We start from the raw sequence: 21,861 nt of genomic DNA, 5'->3' as shown, positions 1-21,861 counted from the left end.
GACTGTCATTAAAAATGTTGCCTCTTTGCAGAGTCAAACTGTAATAGACCACCCTGAAAGACAAAAACACACACACTTCAGTACCGCTATCCTCACTTCATTCCCAAGCCAAATCCAAGATTATCCAATCTTTCAAATTCATTACAAAATGAGGAATCTGCCCGCCAGCATACGCTGTCTTCTGTTATCCCTCAATACTGAAATGAATGTTTGTCTTATAAATTCATGTATGCACCTTGATCCTCTTCAATCCTTAATATGAAAATGCCTGAAGCATAACACAGTAAAGCCCTGTGACATATAAAGCATATCTCTCCCTCACAAACATCCACACTCTGTTCTCCACAGACAACAGGAAATGGTACGTGGTTTTCACAACCTGCACCAGTGAGATGGGCCAGAGTCTACATCAGATTTACTAGTACTCTAGCTATTTTCATGTTACTAACATTTATTTTTAATTAGCTATTAATGTGTGTTTTTCCCTTCAGTTTCATATTCATAGGTAGAGTATACTTTTAAGACTAACAATAGAAAAAAAATTTGAGGGTACAGGAAATTTTTTTGTAATATGCACATAGTATTTAAATAATGTGTGAATAATAACACAGAAGTCTAGGAGAGAGACAGAAAGAGGATAAATATCCAATAATAATAGATTTGATAGATGCAGAAGGAAAGAGTATGTGTGTATAAATGCATAGGTTCCCAGCAGCCAGGATGAGTTCAATTTAATTAAGGTTCCCCAGAGGAATGACTTCATCTCTGAGCAAGAGGGGTCTCCACTTACCCCTTGTTTCCTTCCTTCCTCCTGTCAATCCCAGAAAGACATCTGAATCAGTCCTCAATATCACTAATGCATGGACAAAGGTTGGCATGGGACAATCCTGCAGAAATACAACCACAATCATAAATCCTGTTTATCATACAGTGTGTTAAATGTTGGGGCTACTGCAAACACAACTACAGCACTTTTCTTAAGGTAATGCAATTTTCCTGATCTAATTTTCTACATTCAATAACGAACTAAGGTTGAATTTGGGGTAAATTAATCTGTCATTTAATAAAACCACATGTAGCTACCATGAAAATCCCTGAGTTATAAATAAAAGTGATTTGAATAAATGGTACACTCATGGACAAGATGGTTATAGGCAATCAAAGTCGTTGTAAACTATGTTAACTGTGCAGGACCAGGCTTAGACACACTCCCTATTCATACAATTTATTATTAGTATTTCATTTTATTTATTTGTGTGTGTATGAAATTTAATTTAACTATGGTTAAAGGAGGCCCACTTTCTCACGACACCGATGTCTGTGGCTTGTTTGGCTGGCATAATATGACATTTTTTCCTGCTAAGCAGAAGTAAAGCAAGCTCAGTATCTGTTTTTAAGTGTTAACAATCTCTCAAGCGCCCTCCAGCGGTAAAAAGTTTTCATCATGCTTCCTTTTTTTCCTGTTCTTTTTATACATTTTGGCTGTGTAAGCCATTTTAAAACATCTTCTGATTGGCTAACCAAATATAAATAAAATAAAAAATTCAAAATATCTCATACAGGTTTGGAACAATTTTTGGTCGATATTTACATGATTTTTTTTTTTTTTATCAAAACAAATATTTGTATAGTTTTCTTTTCAAGAAGTAGGGTGTATCTTTTTCTTTCAAGTAGTATCTTTGAAAAGATCAAACGTCGTGCATACTCCAGATTCTGTTAGCCTGATCCATGATTATAATTATGAAGGCTGGATTTAGCTGAACGACTGATCAAAACCAGCCTTGCTATAAATCAACAGATCAGTGGTACTGCAGTGGTACTTCCACTGTTGTCCTCATAATAATATTTAGAGAAAACTGTAATCACATCAATGTGTATAAAAGATTGGGCTGTGTTGGATTGTGTGGCAATAGTGCTAGCCTGATTGGCACATTTTCATCACTGCATGTTGTTGTGCCTGTAAATCCCTCTCCATTCTGTGTTATATGGCCATATGGCAGACACATTTAATTACATTAAATATGTAAACAAATTAACCTGAAAGATTATGTGTGAGAGGAAAAGATATGGGCTATGGTGTGAATGGAGTATGCTGTACTGATGTGCAATGATATTGTTTTATTGATTTTTTTGTCCTTTTGAATGCATCATGAAATATACATACCCACTTGTTCTTGTTACTCAATCTTTAAAAAAAATACCAAAGCCTGTCCTGACTAAATTAAGGTGTCTTGCAGCCGAGTTAAGGTACAGTTGTAATTGCTGTGTAAATGTATTTATGCAACCTCTGAGCAGCATTAAACTGCCTGTATAAAGACACCAAAACGCTACTTCAGAAGTGCTTCTGTGTCACCTTTGCAGTGTAAATTTGGCTTTATTCACACTCGCTGATTTCTTTTGTGCCGCACATGTCATTTAAACAGTTTGAGATTTAAACAGTTAGGTATTTCAGCATGCATTTATTCTGTAGTTAATTTGCAAACAAGCTTGACATTACTATGATCTGTCTGTTTCTCTCCAAAATCATATAATGAAACTTAAGCACACTTGGTTGCATCAGTTAATTCATTGTTAATGCAACAACAAGTCACAAGGGTCCATTGTATAGACAGGTAGTGTGAACTGTTGCCCAGTGACCATTCAATGTTTTTTTCATTCAAAGTGTACTGAGTGGTTGTTGAATTAGGACTCTCATATGTCCCATTCCAATTTGGACTGCAAAATAGTCCCTTCTGAACCATTTAATGTGTCTGAATAATCTGAAATGTAGGGGTTTTTTATCACAAGAAAAAAATTATAAAATCTAGTTTAAAATTATATTTCTTTTCATTTTAACCATATAAAGGTGGACCCATGCTAAACTAAATTATGAGATGTCAATCTTCTTTCTAGATTTATTGTAAATAGCATTTATCAGTCAGTGTCAGAACTTGTGCCTCTTGACTGTAACATGAACAAAATATGAAATTATTTGGCATTAAAAAAGCTATTGTAATGACTAAGTGTTTTGTCCACTTAAATGTAATAACCTTGTCATTTCTGTTGTTTGCGTTTAAAACATTCTGCAAAGGGCTTTAATTTGCTGTCCTGCAAGCAAACATACAACCATCTATGATTAATCATTGTTTACTATTTTACTCACAGTGTAGTTTAAATATGCAGGTACATTTACAACTTTCAGTGTATGCTTTTGGAATTAATGTTGTTTGCTGTATTTACTAAATGGAGACCCGCCTCCTGGTGCCATTGGCTCGTTCACTCCCAAACCCTGCTTCTGATTGGACAGCAAATGTGTCACGCAGTGGACGCGGCCCGTGTGTCAAGAATCGAAACCAAATATGTTTCACAAGCGACAACAAAAGAGAACTCAGCTTTTATAACGTAGTGGGAATCATAAATCACTGCTCTTTATATTCGCATGAGGTAAGATAACATTCAAATCCTCTTCTGAATAGCTAATCGCCTGTTTGTTGCTGTATGGTAGGTGTTTCTCAATGTGACGCGCATCTCAAATTTTCCGCAGGCTTCTGTTGACATAAATAACTGGGTGCCTCCTTTCTGCAATAATAACAAACATTAACGTTACTTATTTGAAAGGACATACGGATAACACAGAAGACTTCAAAAGCAACCAATTCCACTGTATTCTGTTTTTTGGCTTTTGCAAGAATGGACTGACTGTGTGTCTTATGTTTTTGCTGTTTCATCTAGGAAGAGCAGATTTGTAGTCCTTTTGGTTTCATAAATGAAATGGCGGGAGGTAACGTTAGCGTACAAGGTAAGAATTATTAATCTTCTAATAAATATAATGTTATGTTTAAATTCAGACGCGTTCTGATTGTAGTATTGATTCTTTCGTAGAGATTGGCATTTAACAAAGCCTGCCAAACTGGTCCAACAATAAAAAATAAAAAAACTGCTAACGTAATGGCAACAAAATGCTGGGGTTTTAAGATATTATGTTGCGTAAGTATGTTATTTTGTCGGTTTCTGAAGACGTGAGTCATGTGCACGCTTCTTATTAGCGTGGGCCCGCTGTTGTTGCGCATCGAGGTCGACAGTGAAGTATCCTGACATGCTTTTGTGGGTTGGTTTTTTTTAAATACCATTTTGAACTACAGTTTGTCATGCTTTCTATATATTTAAATGTCTTTGAACATGATTTAAACCACATTTATTTTATCTTGTTTTGTATCACACCCAGTGGCTTCCTTAAAATGAAATACGTGTTGGTTTTAATCTAAAGGCAGCAGAAGGGATAGTGTGTGACAGGAGACTCAGGGGCTGACAGCAGGATGGCCCACTTTGACACAGAGTACCAGCGCCTGGAGGCGTCCTACAGTGACTCTCCTCCCGGTGAAGAGAATCTGCTGGTGCATGTTCCAGAGGGATCCAAATGTAAGATTTAAGGCAGATCCCACAATTTTTAACTTAAGAAACAAATGCAACATAGTTTGTGTGCCTGTTGTATGTCAGAGCCATTATGCTGTTATTCTTTTGGCAAGTTTGCCTTAAATGAGCAATGGATATGCAACACGCTTCTTACAATTAACCTAGCTCTACATTCAAAATTAATTAATTTAGTTGTTTGTTTCAGCTCCATGGCACCACATTGAAAATCTGGACCTTTTCTTCCAGAGAATATCCTTCATGCACCGAAATGTATTGCTGAATGATGGATTAGATATATTTTGTACATGTTAAATCATTAGATTGATATCAGTCAACAAAAGTCTTATTTTCCTTAACATTCAATACGTCTATAATCTACACCAGAAGAATGGATTTACTTGTATGCTGCTGGGAGAAATATTTGAGCTTGTGTAAGTATTAATTCATTTCCTGTATCCTTCATTAAATATGGTTGTACAAATAGTGTCTAATAATTAGTGTCTGTAAACATTGCATCAGTGGTCAAACTCCTTTAACCTAATGAACTAAATGCACTTTTTTCCCATCATTGTTCCAGGCAACTGGTGTTTGTGGTGGCATTCACGGTGTTCCTGGCTAACTGTGTGGACTATGACATCCTCTTTGCCAACAAGTTTGTTAATCACACTGATTCCTCAAAGGTTACGCTTCCTGATGCATTTCTTCCAGTGGATGTGTGCAGTGCTCGGTATATTTCATATATTAAATGTCATTAATAATGTGACGTTAATGTTATTGCCTCTTACTATCAATATGATCCATCATAACACAAACTGTCTTTTGTTAACATGTGTTTTAGGATCCGTGACAATGTTTTTGCCATCTTCATCCTTATCATATCAGGGGTCTTTTGGCTCCACCGTCTCATCAAGTTTATCTACAACATCTGTTGTTACTGGGAGATCAGATCGTTTTACAACAATGCCCTAAAAATGTCCATGGTGAGCTTTTCTGCTTACTCATTGTAGCACATTTATTAAAGCGTCAGCAGTGGAGGAAAGCATTCTCTGTTTTTCTTAGTTCTTAATGTGGTGTTGATGCCAGTAAGCCATTAAAACTTCTGAGCAAGGGTCCTGTAATTAAGGTATAGTATTCAACTGAGCCCTTTCTGTTTTTCAGACAGACCTTTCTTATTTCACCTGGCAGGAGGTTCAGGGAAGGATTATTGAGATCCAGAAGGAGCACCAGATTTGCATCCACAAAAAAGAACTGTCAGAGCTTGACATCTACCACCGCATCCTGCGTTTTAAAAACTACATGGTCGCGATGGTCAATAAGTCACTCCTACCGGTGCGTTTTCGTTTGCCTCTGCTGGGCGACTCTGTTTTTTACACTCGGGGTCTCAAGTATAACTTTGAGTTGATTTTCTTCTGGGGCCCTGGATCCCTTTTTGAAAACGAGTGGAGTCTGAAGCCGGAGTACAAACGTGGAGGGAACCGTTTGGAGCTAGCGGATCGTCTGAGCTCAAGGATCTTGTGGATTGGAATTGCCAACCTTCTCTTGTGTCCAGTTATCCTGATTTGGCAGATTCTTTATGCGTTCTTCAGCTACACTGAGGTGATCAAGCGGGAGCCGGGAAGTCTGGGTGCTCGATGTTGGTCCCTGTATGGCCGTTTTTACCTCCGACACTTTAATGAACTAGACCATGAGCTGATGTCACGCCTCAGCAAGGGCTACAAGGCCTCCTCGAAGTACATGAACTGCTTCATGTCACCATTACTGACGGTGGTGGCTAAGAACGTGGCGTTCTTTGCTGGCTCCATACTAGCCGTTTTGATTGCTTTGACCATTTATGATGAAGATGTATTGGCTGTCGAACACGTGCTCAGCAGTATTACATTACTTGGGATCTGCATCACAGTCTGCAGGTGTGACCAAGATAAAACTGATCACTTGAACTGAGTCTTTAGATATTTGGTGTCTACTGCTTAGATTTGACTTTGAACTATCTTGTGCTTGCTCTAGGTCTTTTATCCCAGACAAGCATATGGTGTTCTGCCCAGAACAGCTGCTTAAAGTGATCTTGGCACACATCCATTACATGCCTGATCATTGGCAGGGTAATGCCCACCGTTATGAGACCAGAGACGAGTTCTCACAGCTCTTTCAGTACAAGGCTGTAAGTAATGTAGCTTATCAAAAAGCAGCTTATCAAATACTTCTTTGTGGATCTAACACCAATATATTATTATTATTGTGAAGGAAAACTAACGAAACATTTTCAATTGAAACTGGAATAAAAAAGAGAACTGGAAATCCAAAAATCAATTTTCGTTATTTCAAAGTTAAAAAACATAAAACTAAAAGGATCACAAATTAGATCACAAATTGTGTAGTTTTTGACACACATCATACCATGCATTAAAGAACCAAGAAAGGATTTTGTTGATGATAATAATGACATATAATAATGACAATGTCATAGAAATAGTGCAAATATTTGCAGTTTCAGTGTTAGCTTTTATTAAAAATGTGGTAAACTTCTTACATTTTTTTCACAAATGAAACATATATGTATGATCCTTTCACAATACAATCAATAACATGCATTTCTAAAACAGAGTTTCATGTTGATTGTCTTTTGATCTCTGTTCCTGTAGGTATTTATTCTTGAGGAGCTGTTGAGTCCTGTCGTCACTCCCTTCATTCTAATTTTTTGCTTGCGGCGTAAAACTCTAGAGATCATCGATTTTTTCCGAAACTTTACAGTGGACGTGGTCGGCGTGGGCGATACTTGCTCTTTTGCACAGATGGATGTCCGTCAACATGGTCATCCTGCGGTAAGAGCCCAAATTATTTTCTCTATTGCGCCTTTTTTATAGATGTATCTACCTAGTTCTCTCTTTATTTGTTGACAATGATGCCCTTTTGTGGTCTACTATAGTGGATGTCTGCTGGGAAAACAGAGGCCTCCATCTATCAGCAAGCAGAAGACGGGAAGACTGAACTGTCACTCATGCACTTCGCTATCACAAATCCACACTGGCAGCCCCCTCGGGAGAGCACGCATTTCATCAGCCTTCTGAAAGAGAAGGTGCACCGCGAGGCCGCCGCAGGACAGCAGGGAATCATAGCAGAGAATCCGGCATTTACCTCAACCCATTCACTACAGTCTGATTCAGAGGTATCCACATGACTGAGCTGCCAGCATCCTTCCAGATCATTACATATAATAATATTTCTAATGGCCAATGAGATCGATAATTATAATAAGTTTTAGACTGGCTCCTAACATATATGTATGAAAAGTGATCCAAAACCCACTTTTAAGATTAGATATAATATGATTACTAAGTTCTTGTTAAAAAAAAAGGTCTGATTTTGGGTGTTTTTTCATTTCAGCCTCGCAGTCTTATTGCAAATCTCCTGATGGGACCCCCTTCCCTGGCCTCGCTGCATATGGGTCGAGAGGGCACTATCAATCCTGTGTCCATTGGAGTGAGTGAGGGGGCATCCGCCCTCCGATCGCTCTCTCCTGTGAGCACGAGTCTACACCTGCGGGGCAGCTACCCATCTGCCAGACTGCCACGACCTGACCATCCAGTTGTGGTGGCTGGCAGACCAATGACAGGCTCAAGGTAATGCATGAACACAAATTCATGTACTGTATTGTTATTTTTTTATTTAGATATAAATAATTTGTTATTTCTTTTAACTTCATAAATTTTAATAATAATTATGTAATTTTTCAGCTTTATTATTTTATTGATTTTCACTTGTGTTAATGCATTTTAATAGATTTTGTGCTCGAAAAAATATATACATTTGTTATATTGAGTAGCTTTGGGCAATCTCAGTTTGATTAATCTTGGTTCATCAATATTAAAACATTAAAAGCAAAGTAAAAAAAATACACAAAGTGTGTATAGTTGGTAGTGAATGAGACCCGTTAACATTTACATTTGATAGATTTCTTAATAAGAAGATAAATTCAAATAACTTGTTAGAATTTCTAAAAAGATAGATTTCTAAAAAATAGCAGTTTTAACAAAACTTACACTGCTGTTCAGAAGTTTGGGGTCAGAAACATTTTCTGTAAAATTTTCTTTACTTTTCTTCAGGTTTAATTGAATCAAAATCCAAATGCAGTTTTTACCAAAAAAATTGAAATCAGATAAATAAATTGCATTAAAACTATTAAATTGTAATTCGTTGTAAAAAATGTATAATTTTCTCAATATTTCAATTTTTAGTATTTCTTTATATTAAATAAATGCAGCCTCATTGAGACCTCTTTCAAAAAACTATAGAAATCATACCAACTCCAAACCTTTGAACTAATATATGTGTCTTTGCATCTTTACAGCTAGACTGATTTTAAATGGTCCCTGCCAAACTATTTCATATCATTAATTTGTTCTATTTTCTCCTCATCCAGCACTGATGCCCGAACCATCAGCTCTGGCAGTAGTGCCTGGGAAGGTCAGCTGACCAGTATGGTCCTATCAGAATACGCCTCCACAGAGATGAGCATTCATGCCCTCTACATGCATGAGGTAAAGCAGCACATGAACTGCTGTTGATATAAGCAAAGCTTTAATACACAATTATGGAATCAGTGAATGTACATGTATGGGAGTGATTCAAGAATGTGTGAGACTGCTGTGATCATTATACTTCCCACAAATGCTGTGCATGTTGGCTGCTTTTCCTTCATTATCTGGTCCAAATCAACCTGTCAACCAGTGATGAGTTGAAAGAGGTCAGTCTCTAGTCTGCACCTGAATATTAGTAACTATATCTCTTGTGTGATTAGATGCACAAGCAGCAGTCACGAGGTGAGGTGTCTCGACACACCTGGCACAGACAGGAGAGTGACGAGAGCAGTGAGAGTGTCAATGAGGACATAGAAGCTGCCCGCACCTTCCCCCGTTCCAGCACTTTCCCAACCACCTCACACCAGGCGGGGGCAGCACAGCAGAGCGGCAGCCAGCGGCGCTGGGGCGGAACCTCAGGTACTACCTTAAACCACTGCTTGTAGTAATATCTAAGAATAAAAATGCCACAGCATAGACTTTACATGGGCGACAAACTGTCTCCTGCAGATCCTGTTTCTGGAAGCTTTCGAGCTCAGAGAACGCCTCGTATGCCTATGGGTGGCTGGTCTGAGGAGAACCAAATGAGCAGACATCACGACCCAGTGCCCGAGGAGGGGTCTGAGGACGAGCTACCACCACACATCCATAAGGTATAACGGGAAAGGGATAAATCTGAAGCTACACTGATAAATGCTGGATTCCTAATATTCATTTCTGTGTTCTCGTCTTTTTTTTCTTCAGGTGACTTAACAGGTGTATCGTAGATGAAGGACTCGAGAGACTTACAGCATCCATTTAACTCTGGACACTGATGAAAAAAAAAAGAAATCATATTTATTTACTCTTGGACAAAACTCAAGTCTGAGCTTAATTACTGTATGTCACAGAGTGGCATCATATCAAATTTCAAGATGCGTTGTAATGGTTTGAGCTTCTGTGGGAATGAGACAATGAACAACATTATCAAAATACTCAATTATTCATAGTTCTCACAGATTGATCCATTTGAGAGAAGTTCTGTAAAATATTTCATTGTGAATGAGAAAGTCTAAACGGTCAAATATGATTGCGTTCAGCTAACCTTGACATTTCGTTCTCGTCAAAAAGTAAAGGTTGTTGTTGATGTAGGAAATATGTGCTTAGAATTTTTGAACTTCTTTGAATAATTTTGATAGGAGGAAGAAATATTTATAATATGCAATGTGCCATTATGAATTTTAAGCTTTGCAAACTTAGATTTCATTGTCAATCCCATATTTCTGTGAGAGGGGAAAACCACTGACCATCATTCATGTCTGGCACTGTAAAAATTATGCATGCTCTTTCTTAGTTTTTATTATTTGCACAATATCAAGTGAGTATGCACTTTATAATTTTTTCAGATCCAAAGGATGACTCAAAGGTTTTGGAGAAATCAGACTTGTTTTTATTAACATGCAGTTTTAAAGGAAGGTGTATATTTATTTCTATAGGATAAAACCCCAGGATTTTTTTGTTTATTTATCGTGTTTCAGGTGAATAAAATGTGAGAATGATGGAGTTGTGTATAGCATTATGTGTTACAGATATCTCAGGACTGGCTTGTTTTTGGCACTGAAGTTGCCCAGAAAGTGCATGACACATCCTCAAACCCAGAACTGCTAAAGGGAATAAACCAACCTTTGGGTAGTTTGTGTGACTCTAAAGATTTTGAATTTCATTCATAGAACATTAATACATAAAAAAAACTGACACCATTTCTCATATCTCACACTGCTCGCATACATTGTGCTTAAGAGAGTGTTCAAGGTGCAAATTGTGCATGATCCTAGACTTTATACTTGTATGTGTTTGTAATAATTGGCCTGTAAAATGCTTCTCTGAACTTAACTAGTCCATCAACTGCATCTGTGCATTTTCGATTGTCTTTTGTTTTCAGTTTTCTAGACTGTCGTATATTTACATTTTGTACAGTTTAAATTCATCAATAAAATATATTTAATAGCTTTTGTACAGTTATTTAAAAATATAAATATTTTTTAGATTTTTTAAAAAGAGGATTTTATATTTTTATATTAATATATATGAATATTTTAATGTTTCTTGAATAAAGGGTTGAAAATCAACCCATTATATTCCATTAAACCATATATACACTGTACTGCCACGCATATTTTTCGTTTGTAAAAGTTTATATGAAAAAAATAAAATAAAATAAAAAAAGATGTATCGCCCGAACAGGGACTTGAACCCTGGACCCTCAGATTAAAAGTCTGATGCTCTACCGACTGAGCTATCCGGGCCTTGTTCGTGAGTAGAGTGCTCCCCTTCTTCACTACAGCAGCAAGTACACTGGTTTTTCTACCATCACGAATCCAGCACCAGAATCTGAAAATATGTTTTTATATAACGTTACTCAGAATTTTGCAGTCTGCTTCACTTGACGTACTGTAACGTTACTTGTTTACAAAATTTCAGCACATGCGCACATCTCGCGTTAACGTTATGTTTCGTGCAAACGTAGCTTTTGTCGGACATATTTATATTTTTTTAAACATATATTGTACACTTTGATTACTACATACTTCCTGATTTCCAAATGGGCAAAAATCAACCCATATTTCCAACTTTGGAGGAACAATAATGCTAGCATCTTCCACAAACAGATATCATATAACGTTACAGTTATGCTACTTGAGGCTCTTTTCATTTCAGGCCTATCAAAAACATACAAATTTATTCAATATGTTCTTTTAAATCGAGACTTCATGTCCTCAAGATGTATAAATTGTCCAGCAATTACTACTAATACTTTAATAGGATATATAAAAAATGCACAAAATATCACTCCCTCTGAACTGAACGATTCAGTACATTGATACCGTGCAAACATCTTTTTCCATTTTCCGCTAATCTGAAATGTAATAAAGAATTTTCATTTTTGGGTGACCCATTTATTATTATTATTTCTTTAAATGACACAGACATCAAATAACTCAATTTAGACTAAAATATTTATTGATTTTCATAGAAATACCGTTAATAAAAAAAATTATATAAAACATTTTACAAAACATGTCCAACCATGTGCCTTTAAACAGTGACATCTATTAAAAATCACAAATTCAAGTGCAAATGTCTGAATAAATGCTTATGGTGGACAAGAAGTAAATAAAAAAAAATGAACTGTTAACATGTACAGACCATTCAAACATTTTATACAACAAGTGAAAACATCTAGCACGGTTTGGAAAAACAATACGTTATTGGTGACAGTGTCTCAGCTAAAATGACATTTCATTAAAAAAAAGATGACAATAAAAAATTATGAATGTAAAAAAAAAATTGAACACAGAATGGCACTAGTGATCCGCTTTCTTCATTCATCGGTCAGATTTTCTGGCATATGGAAGCACTGATGGTGAATCTGCAAAAACAAACACAACATGATTAGATATATCAGTTCTACATTTGCCTAACCTGCCAGCCGCCCTACACACAGTGCACAGGCCTATGGGATTCATGATGCAGACAAACAGGCATGCACACCTGTGTGAAACCAGACCAACCAGAACGTGACTGATCACACAAGAAGGTGAACTCCTCTCTGAACTCCTCTGTGATTGAGTAACATGGAAGTGAGGCCAGACTGTCACTCACCTAAAGGCCACACCGACCCCGGGGCCAAACAACTCAAATACAGCCAGGTTCTATTATCTAGAAACCACTGCTGCTGATAGCTCATCGTATAGGGGAAGCTATGCCTCCTGTTCGCTCTGGGGACTGTAAGATGGCAAGGTCAGAGGTCACAAATGGCCATTATTTAGGGTTTTGGATTCTTTCACCTTCAGTGTTAATAGAGATCTTGGTAAAGTAAAAAAGACTAACCATCTTGTGTAATCAGTTACAGAAACAAGGTCTAAATATAGTTTTAGCTTTGACAAATTCTACTACCTTCAGAACACAAGAACACCTTTCACACTGGTTTGGTGATGGGCTTCAGTTGTCCAGTAGAGGTCAGTGCATATTTTAATTATTATTATTATTTTTTTTAAAACCAGTGTCACGTGATCCTTAAGAAATCATTAATAAAATGCCAAAATATTAAAGTTTTACTGTATTCGTGATTTGGCATTTATGCATGAGCATGAGATTTTTTTTTTTTTTTTTTACTAAATTTGTTGAACGAAGCCATTGTCTCAATTTGAGCCACTCAGATTGGAGTGGTTTCCATGTAAAAGATGACAGTAATTTTAGGTCATTTCCCACTGGCCTCATCTTACCTGGACGACCGGCTCCAAGTCGCTGCTGGACAGTCTCCAAATGTTGGATATACTCTGTAAGCGAACGTTCTTGATCTTGGGAAGAGCTGAAGGAGCGTTCAGCAGGTCCCAGCACTGGAGTTGTGTGTGTTCTTTGAGTAAGAAAGAAAAGAGTGAAAGTTAATGAATCTGAATTTGTAATTTGAATTAAATACTAAAAGGGAAAACCAACCTAGATCCACACTACATATACCTATTTGTATAATAAGAAATATTTCACCTATGATTCAGTCTGAAAGGTGATTTTATTGGCGGCACTAGAGAAGGGACAACGCCCCTTTGTGCAAAGGCATGATCACGGGTGGGTGGAGAGTTGAACGCCACTCCAGTCTGCTGTGGCCTCAGCACTTCAGTCCTCAAGGCAGGAACTAAGAAATAGGGAAAACAGCACATAAATTACTTCTGATTTAAATCCCCTGCAGAACTACCAAATCAAGTCTGCGAGCTGAACAACGTACCACACTTACCTGTGCTTGGTCCTGTTCCATGCCCGTTAACTGTAGCACTGCCTACTGAGATTTTCCTTGTAGCTCTTTGCCATTTCCTAGTGAGGAACTTCAGTCTAAAAAAACAAAAGTGGGTCAAGAAACTCAGTAACCACCCATTAAAGGACAGCAAAAATGGAATTGAAACTCAGTTTTAAATACAAATTTAAACATTTCTAATCTTGAAACGGTCACAAGCAAGCGTTTTCCAAAATCCATACTAACTTTGGTACACACATCTACGTAGCCATTCTTTTTACCTTGAGATAGCGATGACAACTCTGACAGTTGTTCTGAAGCGGTTAAGGGGTCTGGAGGCCCTTGATTGGCTCAAGGATGGCTGCGCACCCATACGAGCGATTAGCGCAAGAGTAGCCTGTTCGCACTCTTGAAACCCTCCCAGCAACAACAGCAGATAACGCTTCTGATACACCAGCGACTTCCTGTAACTCTCTGCTCGCAGGTATCTCTCATAGAGCCGCTGTACCTACGGGAACACATTCATAGAGCAAGCACTTCAAACACACTAAAACTATATTTAAAAAATGTAATAAAAAACCCATATGACATTAACCAATATCAAAGAAGTGTGACTGTTGTTAAATTATTCAAATAAGCTAAAATATCAGATTACTTCAAATATAAATTTTCGGTCAAAAACCAAACTCTACATTAAACAGTTAAAATAAAGCAACTGATTATACAGTTAATTCATTAGTCCATATTACCCGGTTATTGATGGGTCTGTTTTCATTGCTAGCTGTGACTTTTGACAGCTCAGCCTCTGCTTTACGCAGCGCAGCCTGAAGAGTTGCTTTTTCCTTCTGCCAGGTCAGCTTCTCCGATAAAATGCACTGCTCCGTAACAGCAGGAGATTTCACCTGACGGACAGACAGACATACACAGCCAAACCCAAGGGTTAAACAGAAAACCGTGGGCGGGGCATCACATGCAAAGCATGCAATGACTGTGGCAACTTTAACATTTGAAAGGATACTACGGCAAAGTTATCGCTTTCTTTATTTAAACCGATTTTCTTTTTCATGAATACATGGTTGACCTGAAGAATGAAAGCTGTATCATATTCTTGGAAAATTAAGAGCTATATCACCACTTATTGTCACTTTCAATGACAAAATATTTGTCTTTTAATTACAAAAAGTAAAACAAAAAATATTTTAAACTAATCTATGGCTGTAACTACTGATTATTTTGACAAACGAGTAATCTGATATGTTTTAGTAACACAAACAGACCTAAGTGAAAAACAGGCATTGGTATGACTATTTATATAGAAACTAACGATTATGCAATAATAGTTGGCTCAAATAAAATATCAAAACCAAGAAATTACATGATTTCTTGAACAACACTTTTAAAATACATGATGTAATATGCCTATACATAACTTTAGTACATTATGTATTAAAACGAATACCCGTAATAAAACGGATATCCCGGTAAATTTGTTCTGTCAATCATATCATTTTTATGGACATGGCATGATTACTTTGAGCCATTTACATTTTTTTTTTTTTTTTGCAGCCAAACACTTCACACCTGGAACCAAAATACATACGGACTAAACATTAAAACAGATGAAGAACTGTATTTATCTTCAACATATCACCTCAAGCTTTTTCAGCAGGTGAATTCATTTGTTGCATAATGTCTTCATTTGTGTTAAAAACGGTCTGCTTTTCAAAAAAGGAGGTTAAAATTAAAATGAATAAACTAGTTGTTAATAATATTACCTGCTCCTGCTGTTTCAGGCTTTGCAGGTCTCTCTCCAAACAGGATATAGTGTGTTTAAGAGAGATCTTCTCCTCACTCAGAGCAGTGAGACACTCAGAGAACTCTGCGTTCTCCTTCAGCAAACGTTCCATTAGAGAGTTAGTGGATGAGGTAGAATCCTATTGAGCAGATGATCAAATGTATTGAAAATAAATACAAGATCAATTTGAAGAAGGATTGTGATACCTGATAATTGCAATACAAAAATAAAATTAAAATAAAAAACCTGATGGGGTTTAAAGGGTTCCACAATTTGAAAACAAACAATTGTTTTCTTCACTTTGTGCTCAAGGATAGCCAGGGTATTTCTGGACCTCTTACTGTCAGACTGAACTCTCATTTCTGTTCAATGTGAATTTTAGACATTCTGTACCAACGCAGTGCAACGAAACCCATTTCTCCATTTCAAAATGTCAGACAAATTATTTTGTATCTGTACAAACACTTTCATCTGAGTGAAAGCTTTTGAGAATAAGTAGGACTGGGTATATTGGGTATATATGGTCAGCTGGTCTGGTTACTTCAAATATAGACTTGCTAGCATTAAATTGTTTGTATATGCCAAGTGTGCTTGTTAAATATCTGTGTGATGAATAATAAATAAACTGAAAATATGCTTGTAAAACAAAAAGAAGCTTGGGTTTTCAATTTAAGAGTACAAGTCAGACATGCTGATACAAAACATATGGCTGGAGAATGTAACCTGAGAGATGTTTGTGAGTGCATTCTGACTGAAGGTCTGGCCACTGGAGTGGGTTTCTCTCTGCAGGCGTTCTGATGTGAGCCGTTTCTCTTTGTGCTCCAGATCAGCCAATGTCTGCTGCAGCTGCCTCAACCGCTGCTGATCCTTCTCACGCAACACTTCCAACTCCAACTGAGACAATTCATCAAATAACTTCAGTGCTCTTCCACAATGACAGCAAACTATGATGATCATGTACATATCAAATTAAAGGGTTAGTTCACCCAAATATGTAAAATCAGTTATTAATTGCTCACCCTCATGTCATTCCAAACCCATAAGAACTTAAGATATTTTTGATGATCATCTTTTGATAATATCGTTTCTGGGTCTGGGAACATTTCAGTTACTTTGCTGTCTATGGAGGATCAGAAAGCTCTCGGATTTCATCAAAAATATCTTAATTTGTGTTCTGAAGATGAATAAAGGTCATGAGGATTGGAAAGACATGAGGGTGAGTTACTGACAGAATTGTCATTTTGGGATGAAATATCCCTTTAAAATATCTTGAATGAAACTTAGTGGTTAATGCCCGATCAGTGAGTCAAACAAGGGGATGTAAAAAGAATCAATTGAATCCCAAGTTACACATCTTGTGAAGAGATATGATCGCTTTATGATGAACTGATTTAAGTTAAGTTTTTGGGTCTTACTTGGTTTGGAACATCAACAGTAAGTCAATTTTAACAGAACTGACATTTTAGGGTGAACTATCCCTTTAAGAGAAGAATCTTTTTCCTCACCAGTTTCTCATTGGTGCATTCCTGTCGTCGTTCCTTTTCCACCTGCTCCTGTTTCTCCAGTCTCCTCTGCCTCTCCATCTGCTCCTCCCTCACTCTCTCCCTCTCTTTCACCACTCTCATTTTTTCTTTCATCACATCCAACTCTGTTTGTAACTGAGCAGCTCTTTGTCGCTCCGCCTCTAGAGTGCATCCGACTTCTGTTTTCTGAGTCTGCAGGCCTTCCAGAGCAGCACGGAGCCTCCTCACTTCCTCCTGCTCCTTGTGTGCCTCCTGCTCTGCCTGCTCCGCTTGCCTGCGCTTCCCTTCCAGCACCTGCCCTTGCAGACGTTCCAACATGGCTGCCATGTCCTCTCCCTGACGCCTCTCCTGTTCCAGTTGTGCCCGTAAGTCCTGTATAAACTTTCTGTCGTGGGCACTGGCTGCTTCCTGTCTACGAGCTTCTTCCTCTAAACAGCGTGCATGCTCCTGGGCTTGGCGAGAGAACGAATCTGCAAGCTCTGTTGATCGAGAGCGTTCATCCTCGAGGCGGGAAAGTGCACGTTCAGTGCGTTCCCGTTCCTGGGCCAGCAGGGCCTCACAACGAGACTGCTCGATCTGGAGCTCAGAGCGCAGGTTACTGGATGTGATACGCTCCTGGTCCAGAGCGGAGTTAAGCTGACTGACATGTGATGCTTGCTCATTTAAAGCCTGGTGTAAACGAGAAAAAAATCTGGTCAGAAGTGGTCGAAAGTGGACGGAAGAGTAAACAGGGTCTGAGTGAATCATTCAAAAAAATTCATTCAAACTACACAAAACAAAAACCACATACTGACAAAATGATTTAACCCTAACAAAAGCCACTAAATAAAAACAGTGAAAGAATATTAATTATTTTGATAAACTACTGATAAACTCAGATGAACCACATTCCCCACCAATAGAAGAGGTTAATACATCAGAAATGTGGTTCACCTCCTGTGTTTGGTGGATTTGATCAACAGTCTGTTGGTTGATGAGTTGCTGCTGCTGAAGGTCCTCCTGGAGTTCCTGTACTCTAGTTTGCTCTTTCTCCAATGCCTGTAGACAGGCCCGATGTTCACCCTCAACATTTTCCAGCTTTAGCCTGAAAGAGATAGACAAACATTTTTCAGAAAAAAATTATAAATAAACAAAAATATGGCATACTACTAGTGACAAAGTGTGTATGCATGTTTGCTGTACTTGAGCTTGTGGATTTGGCTCTTTAATTCATCTTGATTTTTAGATGTAGTCTGAAGCTCTAGCCTGGTCTCCTCTAGCTCTGCCTTCAGCACAGACACAGCATTTAGCTCCGCCTCCAACTGCCTCTGCCACTCCAATCCTCTACTTTTCTCAGCTTCCAGAGAGGAGCGCAGATCATGGGCCACGGTCTGCTCCTGTTGCAGCCGCAACTCCAGCTCTTCAACTAAACAGTGCACAGAGTTAGACTCTACCTTTGGGAGTGTTTTTGTTGGTTTTCAAATACTTGCTGTTCATTTTTTCCGCCAAAATAAATTGTGAAAAGCATACCATCTATATGCAGCTGATGTTGCGTTTCCATGCCCTGTTCTTTTGCAGTGTGTAGGGAGTCCTGCAGCTGCCGCAGCTGTTCCTGGCTCTGCTGGGTGCTTGTATGCAGCTGCGCATGCAGGCTGCGCACCTCAGCCAATAGATTGTGACGGTCTGCATTGAACAGCTGCTCTAGAGAGGTCCACTGCTGCTCCTCCTAAAAGAAAATCAGTATAGTCAATAAATGAAAGCACATGAATTAATTTAATATGAGAACATCAGAATCATATTCTGGGCTTCTCAGCACCTGCTTCTGAAACAGTTTCTTTAACTGATCCAGCAAAGAGGTGTGGTCCATCTGAGTAGCAGTTGCCATGAAAGCTTGAAGCTGAGAGTGAAGCCATTCCCTTTCACTGTCAAACACACTGCGGACAGCCTGCAATAGCTCACACCTCCAGTCCACATCCCCACTGTCAGTCTTCATATACATAAGCACAAACAAAAGTAAGTGAACTGTTGGAACGCACACACTACTGCACACAATCACTCTGGATCTGCAGTTTAATTTCCAAGTTACTTTAACCCCTACAAAGCCTAGTGCATCATATTTAACCAGAAAAAAAGGTCTCTAAATTATCTTTGGTTGTCTCTCTGTTTCATTCCTACTTTAAGGATCTATCAGGACAGTGATGCACAGAGGAGCCTCACCCTGGGTTCCCTCTCAGCCATCCTGCAGAGCAGCTCTCTGAGTGATAAGATGGTCTCCTGTAAGGCCCGTCTCTCCCTCTGCCAGGAGGGGGGTGGGGCAGGCTCAGAATCTGGGCGGGACTGGCCAGATGGAGCAGGGCGATAGGACAAAGACAGGATTCTACAGCTTTCTTGGTAGACGCGCTTCAACATAGCCTGTAAATGATACACACAGATACAGAATCACTAAATCAATCAGTTCTTCACGCATGAGTGAGGGTAGCATATTAAAAATGTTTACCTGTAACTCAGGTGTGAGGGCCTCGCGGCTTTCGTGCATACTCCCTGCAGCACTATCTGTGTTTTCAGCTGGTGACATTCCTCTGCAGCGCAGATACTCTACAAAATGAGCATCTAAATGCTCTGCATTCTCCAACTCGAGCCTCAGCATGGCCTCCAACTCTGAGCTCACATCTACAAACACCGTAAGATTAACTAAGAAAATGATCTTAACCTTAATTAAACACATCCAGTCTGTCCAAAAGAAATGCAAGCATGCACTAGAACACAACTCACTGCTGCCATATCCATCGCTGACCCACTCCGGCACAGACACCGGAGAGTTGGAACCAAGTGGAGACAGAGATGGCGTCACATCTGAATTGTCCAATTCATGAACCTTAAAACATTACAGCTACACCATTACCACGCCATCATGACGTCAACAGAATAAACATAATTGTGCATCAATTCTAACTATTGCAATTTGTGGCCAATAAAACTGTCCATCATCTGGCATTAAGGCTGGGTGATAAAATCAATAGAAAAAAAAGAGAAACCATGAAGTATAGAAATTCATTAATTTGAAGAAATCTACTTACACTTGCATTTACATTCAACCTACAGAATTTTTTATTCATGTTTTTAAATATACACCGTAAACTTCTGTTGTGCAGCGCTTTTAGGACAAAAATCAATAAATACAGAATTTGGTTGTAAATTGTAAGTCCTTCTGATTACATTGATGAAACAAAGATGCATGATTTTTGAAACTGTCAAATTAAATGCTACATTTATATTAAAAATCTAAATACAGAGACCAGAAAAAAAATTAAAGGGAACAGGTATTACCTGCGATAATGAACGCGATTTTGCGTAGCTTGTCAGCGATCTACGGCTCTGTCTATTAAATGCCACTCCAATTATAAGCAGGTGATGGTGATTTTAGCAGTGATCAAGGATGTAGCTTTACTGATTAGATGCGCATGATCATATCTTTAGATATATCTCCCAGCCCTAGTATTTTATGGACTATAAGTCGCACTTTTTTTTTTCATAGTTTGGCTGGTCATGCGACTTATAGTCAGGTGCGACTTATTTACCATCTAGCCGCGAGAGGGCGCTCTATGATGCTCAGTGCTCCTGTAGTCTACACTGAAGACATAGAGCGCCCTCTCGTGGCTGTAGACGGTAATGTTTTCTCTTGGTTCTTGGTTCTAAATAAATGCAACTTATGTTTTTTTCCTCACAACGTATATTTGGACTAATGCGACTCATACACAGGTGCGACTTATAGTCCGAAAAATACGGTACTTGTTTTTATCAATTAAATAATCAAGCTATGCTTTCTTTTTTGAGGTCGAACAAACAATGCCATTTCCTTTATTTTATTAATGGAATTCAATTAGAGTTTTTAATGTTTCTAATTAGCGCTGGAACCTTTCTTTTAAAAAAAAAAAAAGGGAAATGCATGCTTACCTTATCTGTATCCAGGGAGTCAAGCACAGAAAGGTGTTCAGACACAGTAAGAGAGCAAGGGGATGCGGATGCAGTGTGTGTGCTAGGTGGGACTTCTTCTGAAGGTGGGATAAAAGTTTGTCTGGGGTGTGGTCTCTCTTTTTCCCGATCCATAGGCGAAGGCTTGCTGTGGAGCTCTAGGCTGGCATTGTGTAGCGCACTGAGCTCTGAGAGGTGAGACACCTGCAGACGAGAGGGGTGCTCTTCACTGCACTCCAACCTACGCAGGACTTCTGGTGAAGACAGGGAAGCAGAGAGGGATGGGTCACGGGAAAGGCCTTCAAGAAAGCGGTGGCTGTGTTTGGGATGGTGGTCCTGCAGGTTGCAGCGCTGTCTGAGCTGCTCTAGCTCCCGCTGCTGATAGGCCAGCTCTTCTTCCTGCACAGCCAGGTCATCCTGCAGACTCCACAGCTCTGCTTTCAGGTGCTGGTTATGGACCTCGAGATCAGCCAATGCACGATCTTTCGTCTGATGGTGAAAGATCAAATCAGCAACTTGATTTACACTTCCATAAAAGTGCTTTTTTTTCCTTTTTCTTTTTTTTTTAATTCTGGGTCCTTTTGTATAAAACAGTCATAACCAACAAACCAATGTGTGTATCTATTAAGAAACTATTCCACATACCTGTCCCTCTTCTTGTAGCTTTTCAGCTCTCTCTGTGCTGGTATTAAGCCCTTCCTTCACAGCTGCTAACTCCGCCCTTAGAGCATCATGCTCCGCCCTCAGGTGGATCAGCTGCTGTTCTCGCTCACGTAAAGCGGTCTCCGCTTTAGCCAAAGTCTCTTCAGCACACGTCTGCAAAAATAATCACTCAGAAATGTCAGTTCTTTATATCCC

The 21,861-nt window shown here is 38.7% G+C and overlaps 2 protein-coding genes and 1 non-coding gene across 18 annotated transcripts in view; 1 reads left to right on the top strand and 2 right to left on the bottom strand.

The window, feature by feature from the left end:
- The first annotated feature begins 3,298 nt into the window (after nt 1–3,298).
- Nucleotides 3,299–10,952, top strand: LOC127960011 (autophagy-related protein 9A-like). Of its 2 annotated transcripts, XM_052559534.1 has the most exons (16): nt 3,299–3,423; nt 3,712–3,778; nt 4,247–4,398; nt 4,598–4,641; nt 4,759–4,823; nt 4,970–5,119; nt 5,231–5,372; nt 5,551–6,299; nt 6,397–6,550; nt 7,032–7,211; nt 7,316–7,555; nt 7,774–8,009; nt 8,810–8,927; nt 9,188–9,386; nt 9,477–9,619; nt 9,711–10,952. In XM_052559534.1, the coding sequence occupies exons 3-16, from the start codon at nt 4,296–4,298 to the stop codon at nt 9,717–9,719; spliced, it is 2,532 nt and encodes an 843-aa protein (XP_052415494.1). In that variant the 5' UTR covers nt 3,299–3,423; nt 3,712–3,778; nt 4,247–4,295; the 3' UTR covers nt 9,720–10,952. The 2 variants fall into 2 exon arrangements, with proteins under 2 accessions (XP_052415494.1, XP_052415495.1); XM_052559535.1 differs by lacking the exon at nt 9,711–10,952 and having other exon boundaries at nt 9,477–9,625.
- A 226-nt stretch (nt 10,953–11,178) lies between these two features.
- Nucleotides 11,179–11,251, bottom strand: trnak-uuu (transfer RNA lysine (anticodon UUU)). Its single transcript has one exon. It is a non-coding gene; the product is annotated as a tRNA-Lys (tRNA).
- A 693-nt stretch (nt 11,252–11,944) lies between these two features.
- The window catches only part of LOC127959361 (pericentrin), a 46,304-nt gene continuing 36,387 nt past the window's right edge, over nt 11,945–21,861 (bottom strand). For 7 of the 15 annotated variants that reach the window (XM_052558486.1, XM_052558492.1, XM_052558489.1 and 4 more), the window contains 19 exons: nt 21,649–21,819; nt 20,986–21,492; nt 19,804–19,906; nt 19,529–19,701; nt 19,249–19,443; nt 18,848–19,018; nt 18,562–18,757; nt 18,235–18,457; nt 17,986–18,136; nt 17,035–17,721; nt 16,253–16,423; nt 15,510–15,668; nt 14,484–14,636; nt 14,016–14,242; nt 13,729–13,832; nt 13,491–13,638; nt 13,232–13,362; nt 12,609–12,731; nt 11,945–12,375 (listed from right to left, as the gene is read on the bottom strand). In XM_052558486.1, coding sequence (XP_052414446.1) covers nt 12,332–12,375; nt 12,609–12,731; nt 13,232–13,362; nt 13,491–13,638; nt 13,729–13,832; nt 14,016–14,242; nt 14,484–14,636; nt 15,510–15,668; nt 16,253–16,423; nt 17,035–17,721; nt 17,986–18,136; nt 18,235–18,457; nt 18,562–18,757; nt 18,848–19,018; nt 19,249–19,443; nt 19,529–19,701; nt 19,804–19,906; nt 20,986–21,492; nt 21,649–21,819 — 3,837 coding nt within the window. In that variant the 3' untranslated portion in view covers nt 11,945–12,331. The remainder of the gene's footprint in view (nt 12,376–12,608; nt 12,732–13,231; nt 13,363–13,490; nt 13,639–13,728; nt 13,833–14,015; nt 14,243–14,483; nt 14,637–15,509; nt 15,669–16,252; nt 16,424–17,034; nt 17,722–17,985; nt 18,137–18,234; nt 18,458–18,561; nt 18,758–18,847; nt 19,019–19,248; nt 19,444–19,528; nt 19,702–19,803; nt 19,907–20,985; nt 21,493–21,648; nt 21,820–21,861) is intronic. The other 8 variants (XM_052558488.1, XM_052558491.1, XM_052558500.1 and 5 more) reach the window with 3 other exon arrangements.

Source organism: Carassius gibelio, chromosome B6, assembly GCF_023724105.1.
Source record: "Carassius gibelio isolate Cgi1373 ecotype wild population from Czech Republic chromosome B6, carGib1.2-hapl.c, whole genome shotgun sequence".
NCBI lineage: Eukaryota > Metazoa > Chordata > Actinopteri > Cypriniformes > Cyprinidae > Carassius > Carassius gibelio.
This window is presented reverse-complemented; position numbering and strand designations above follow the sequence as displayed.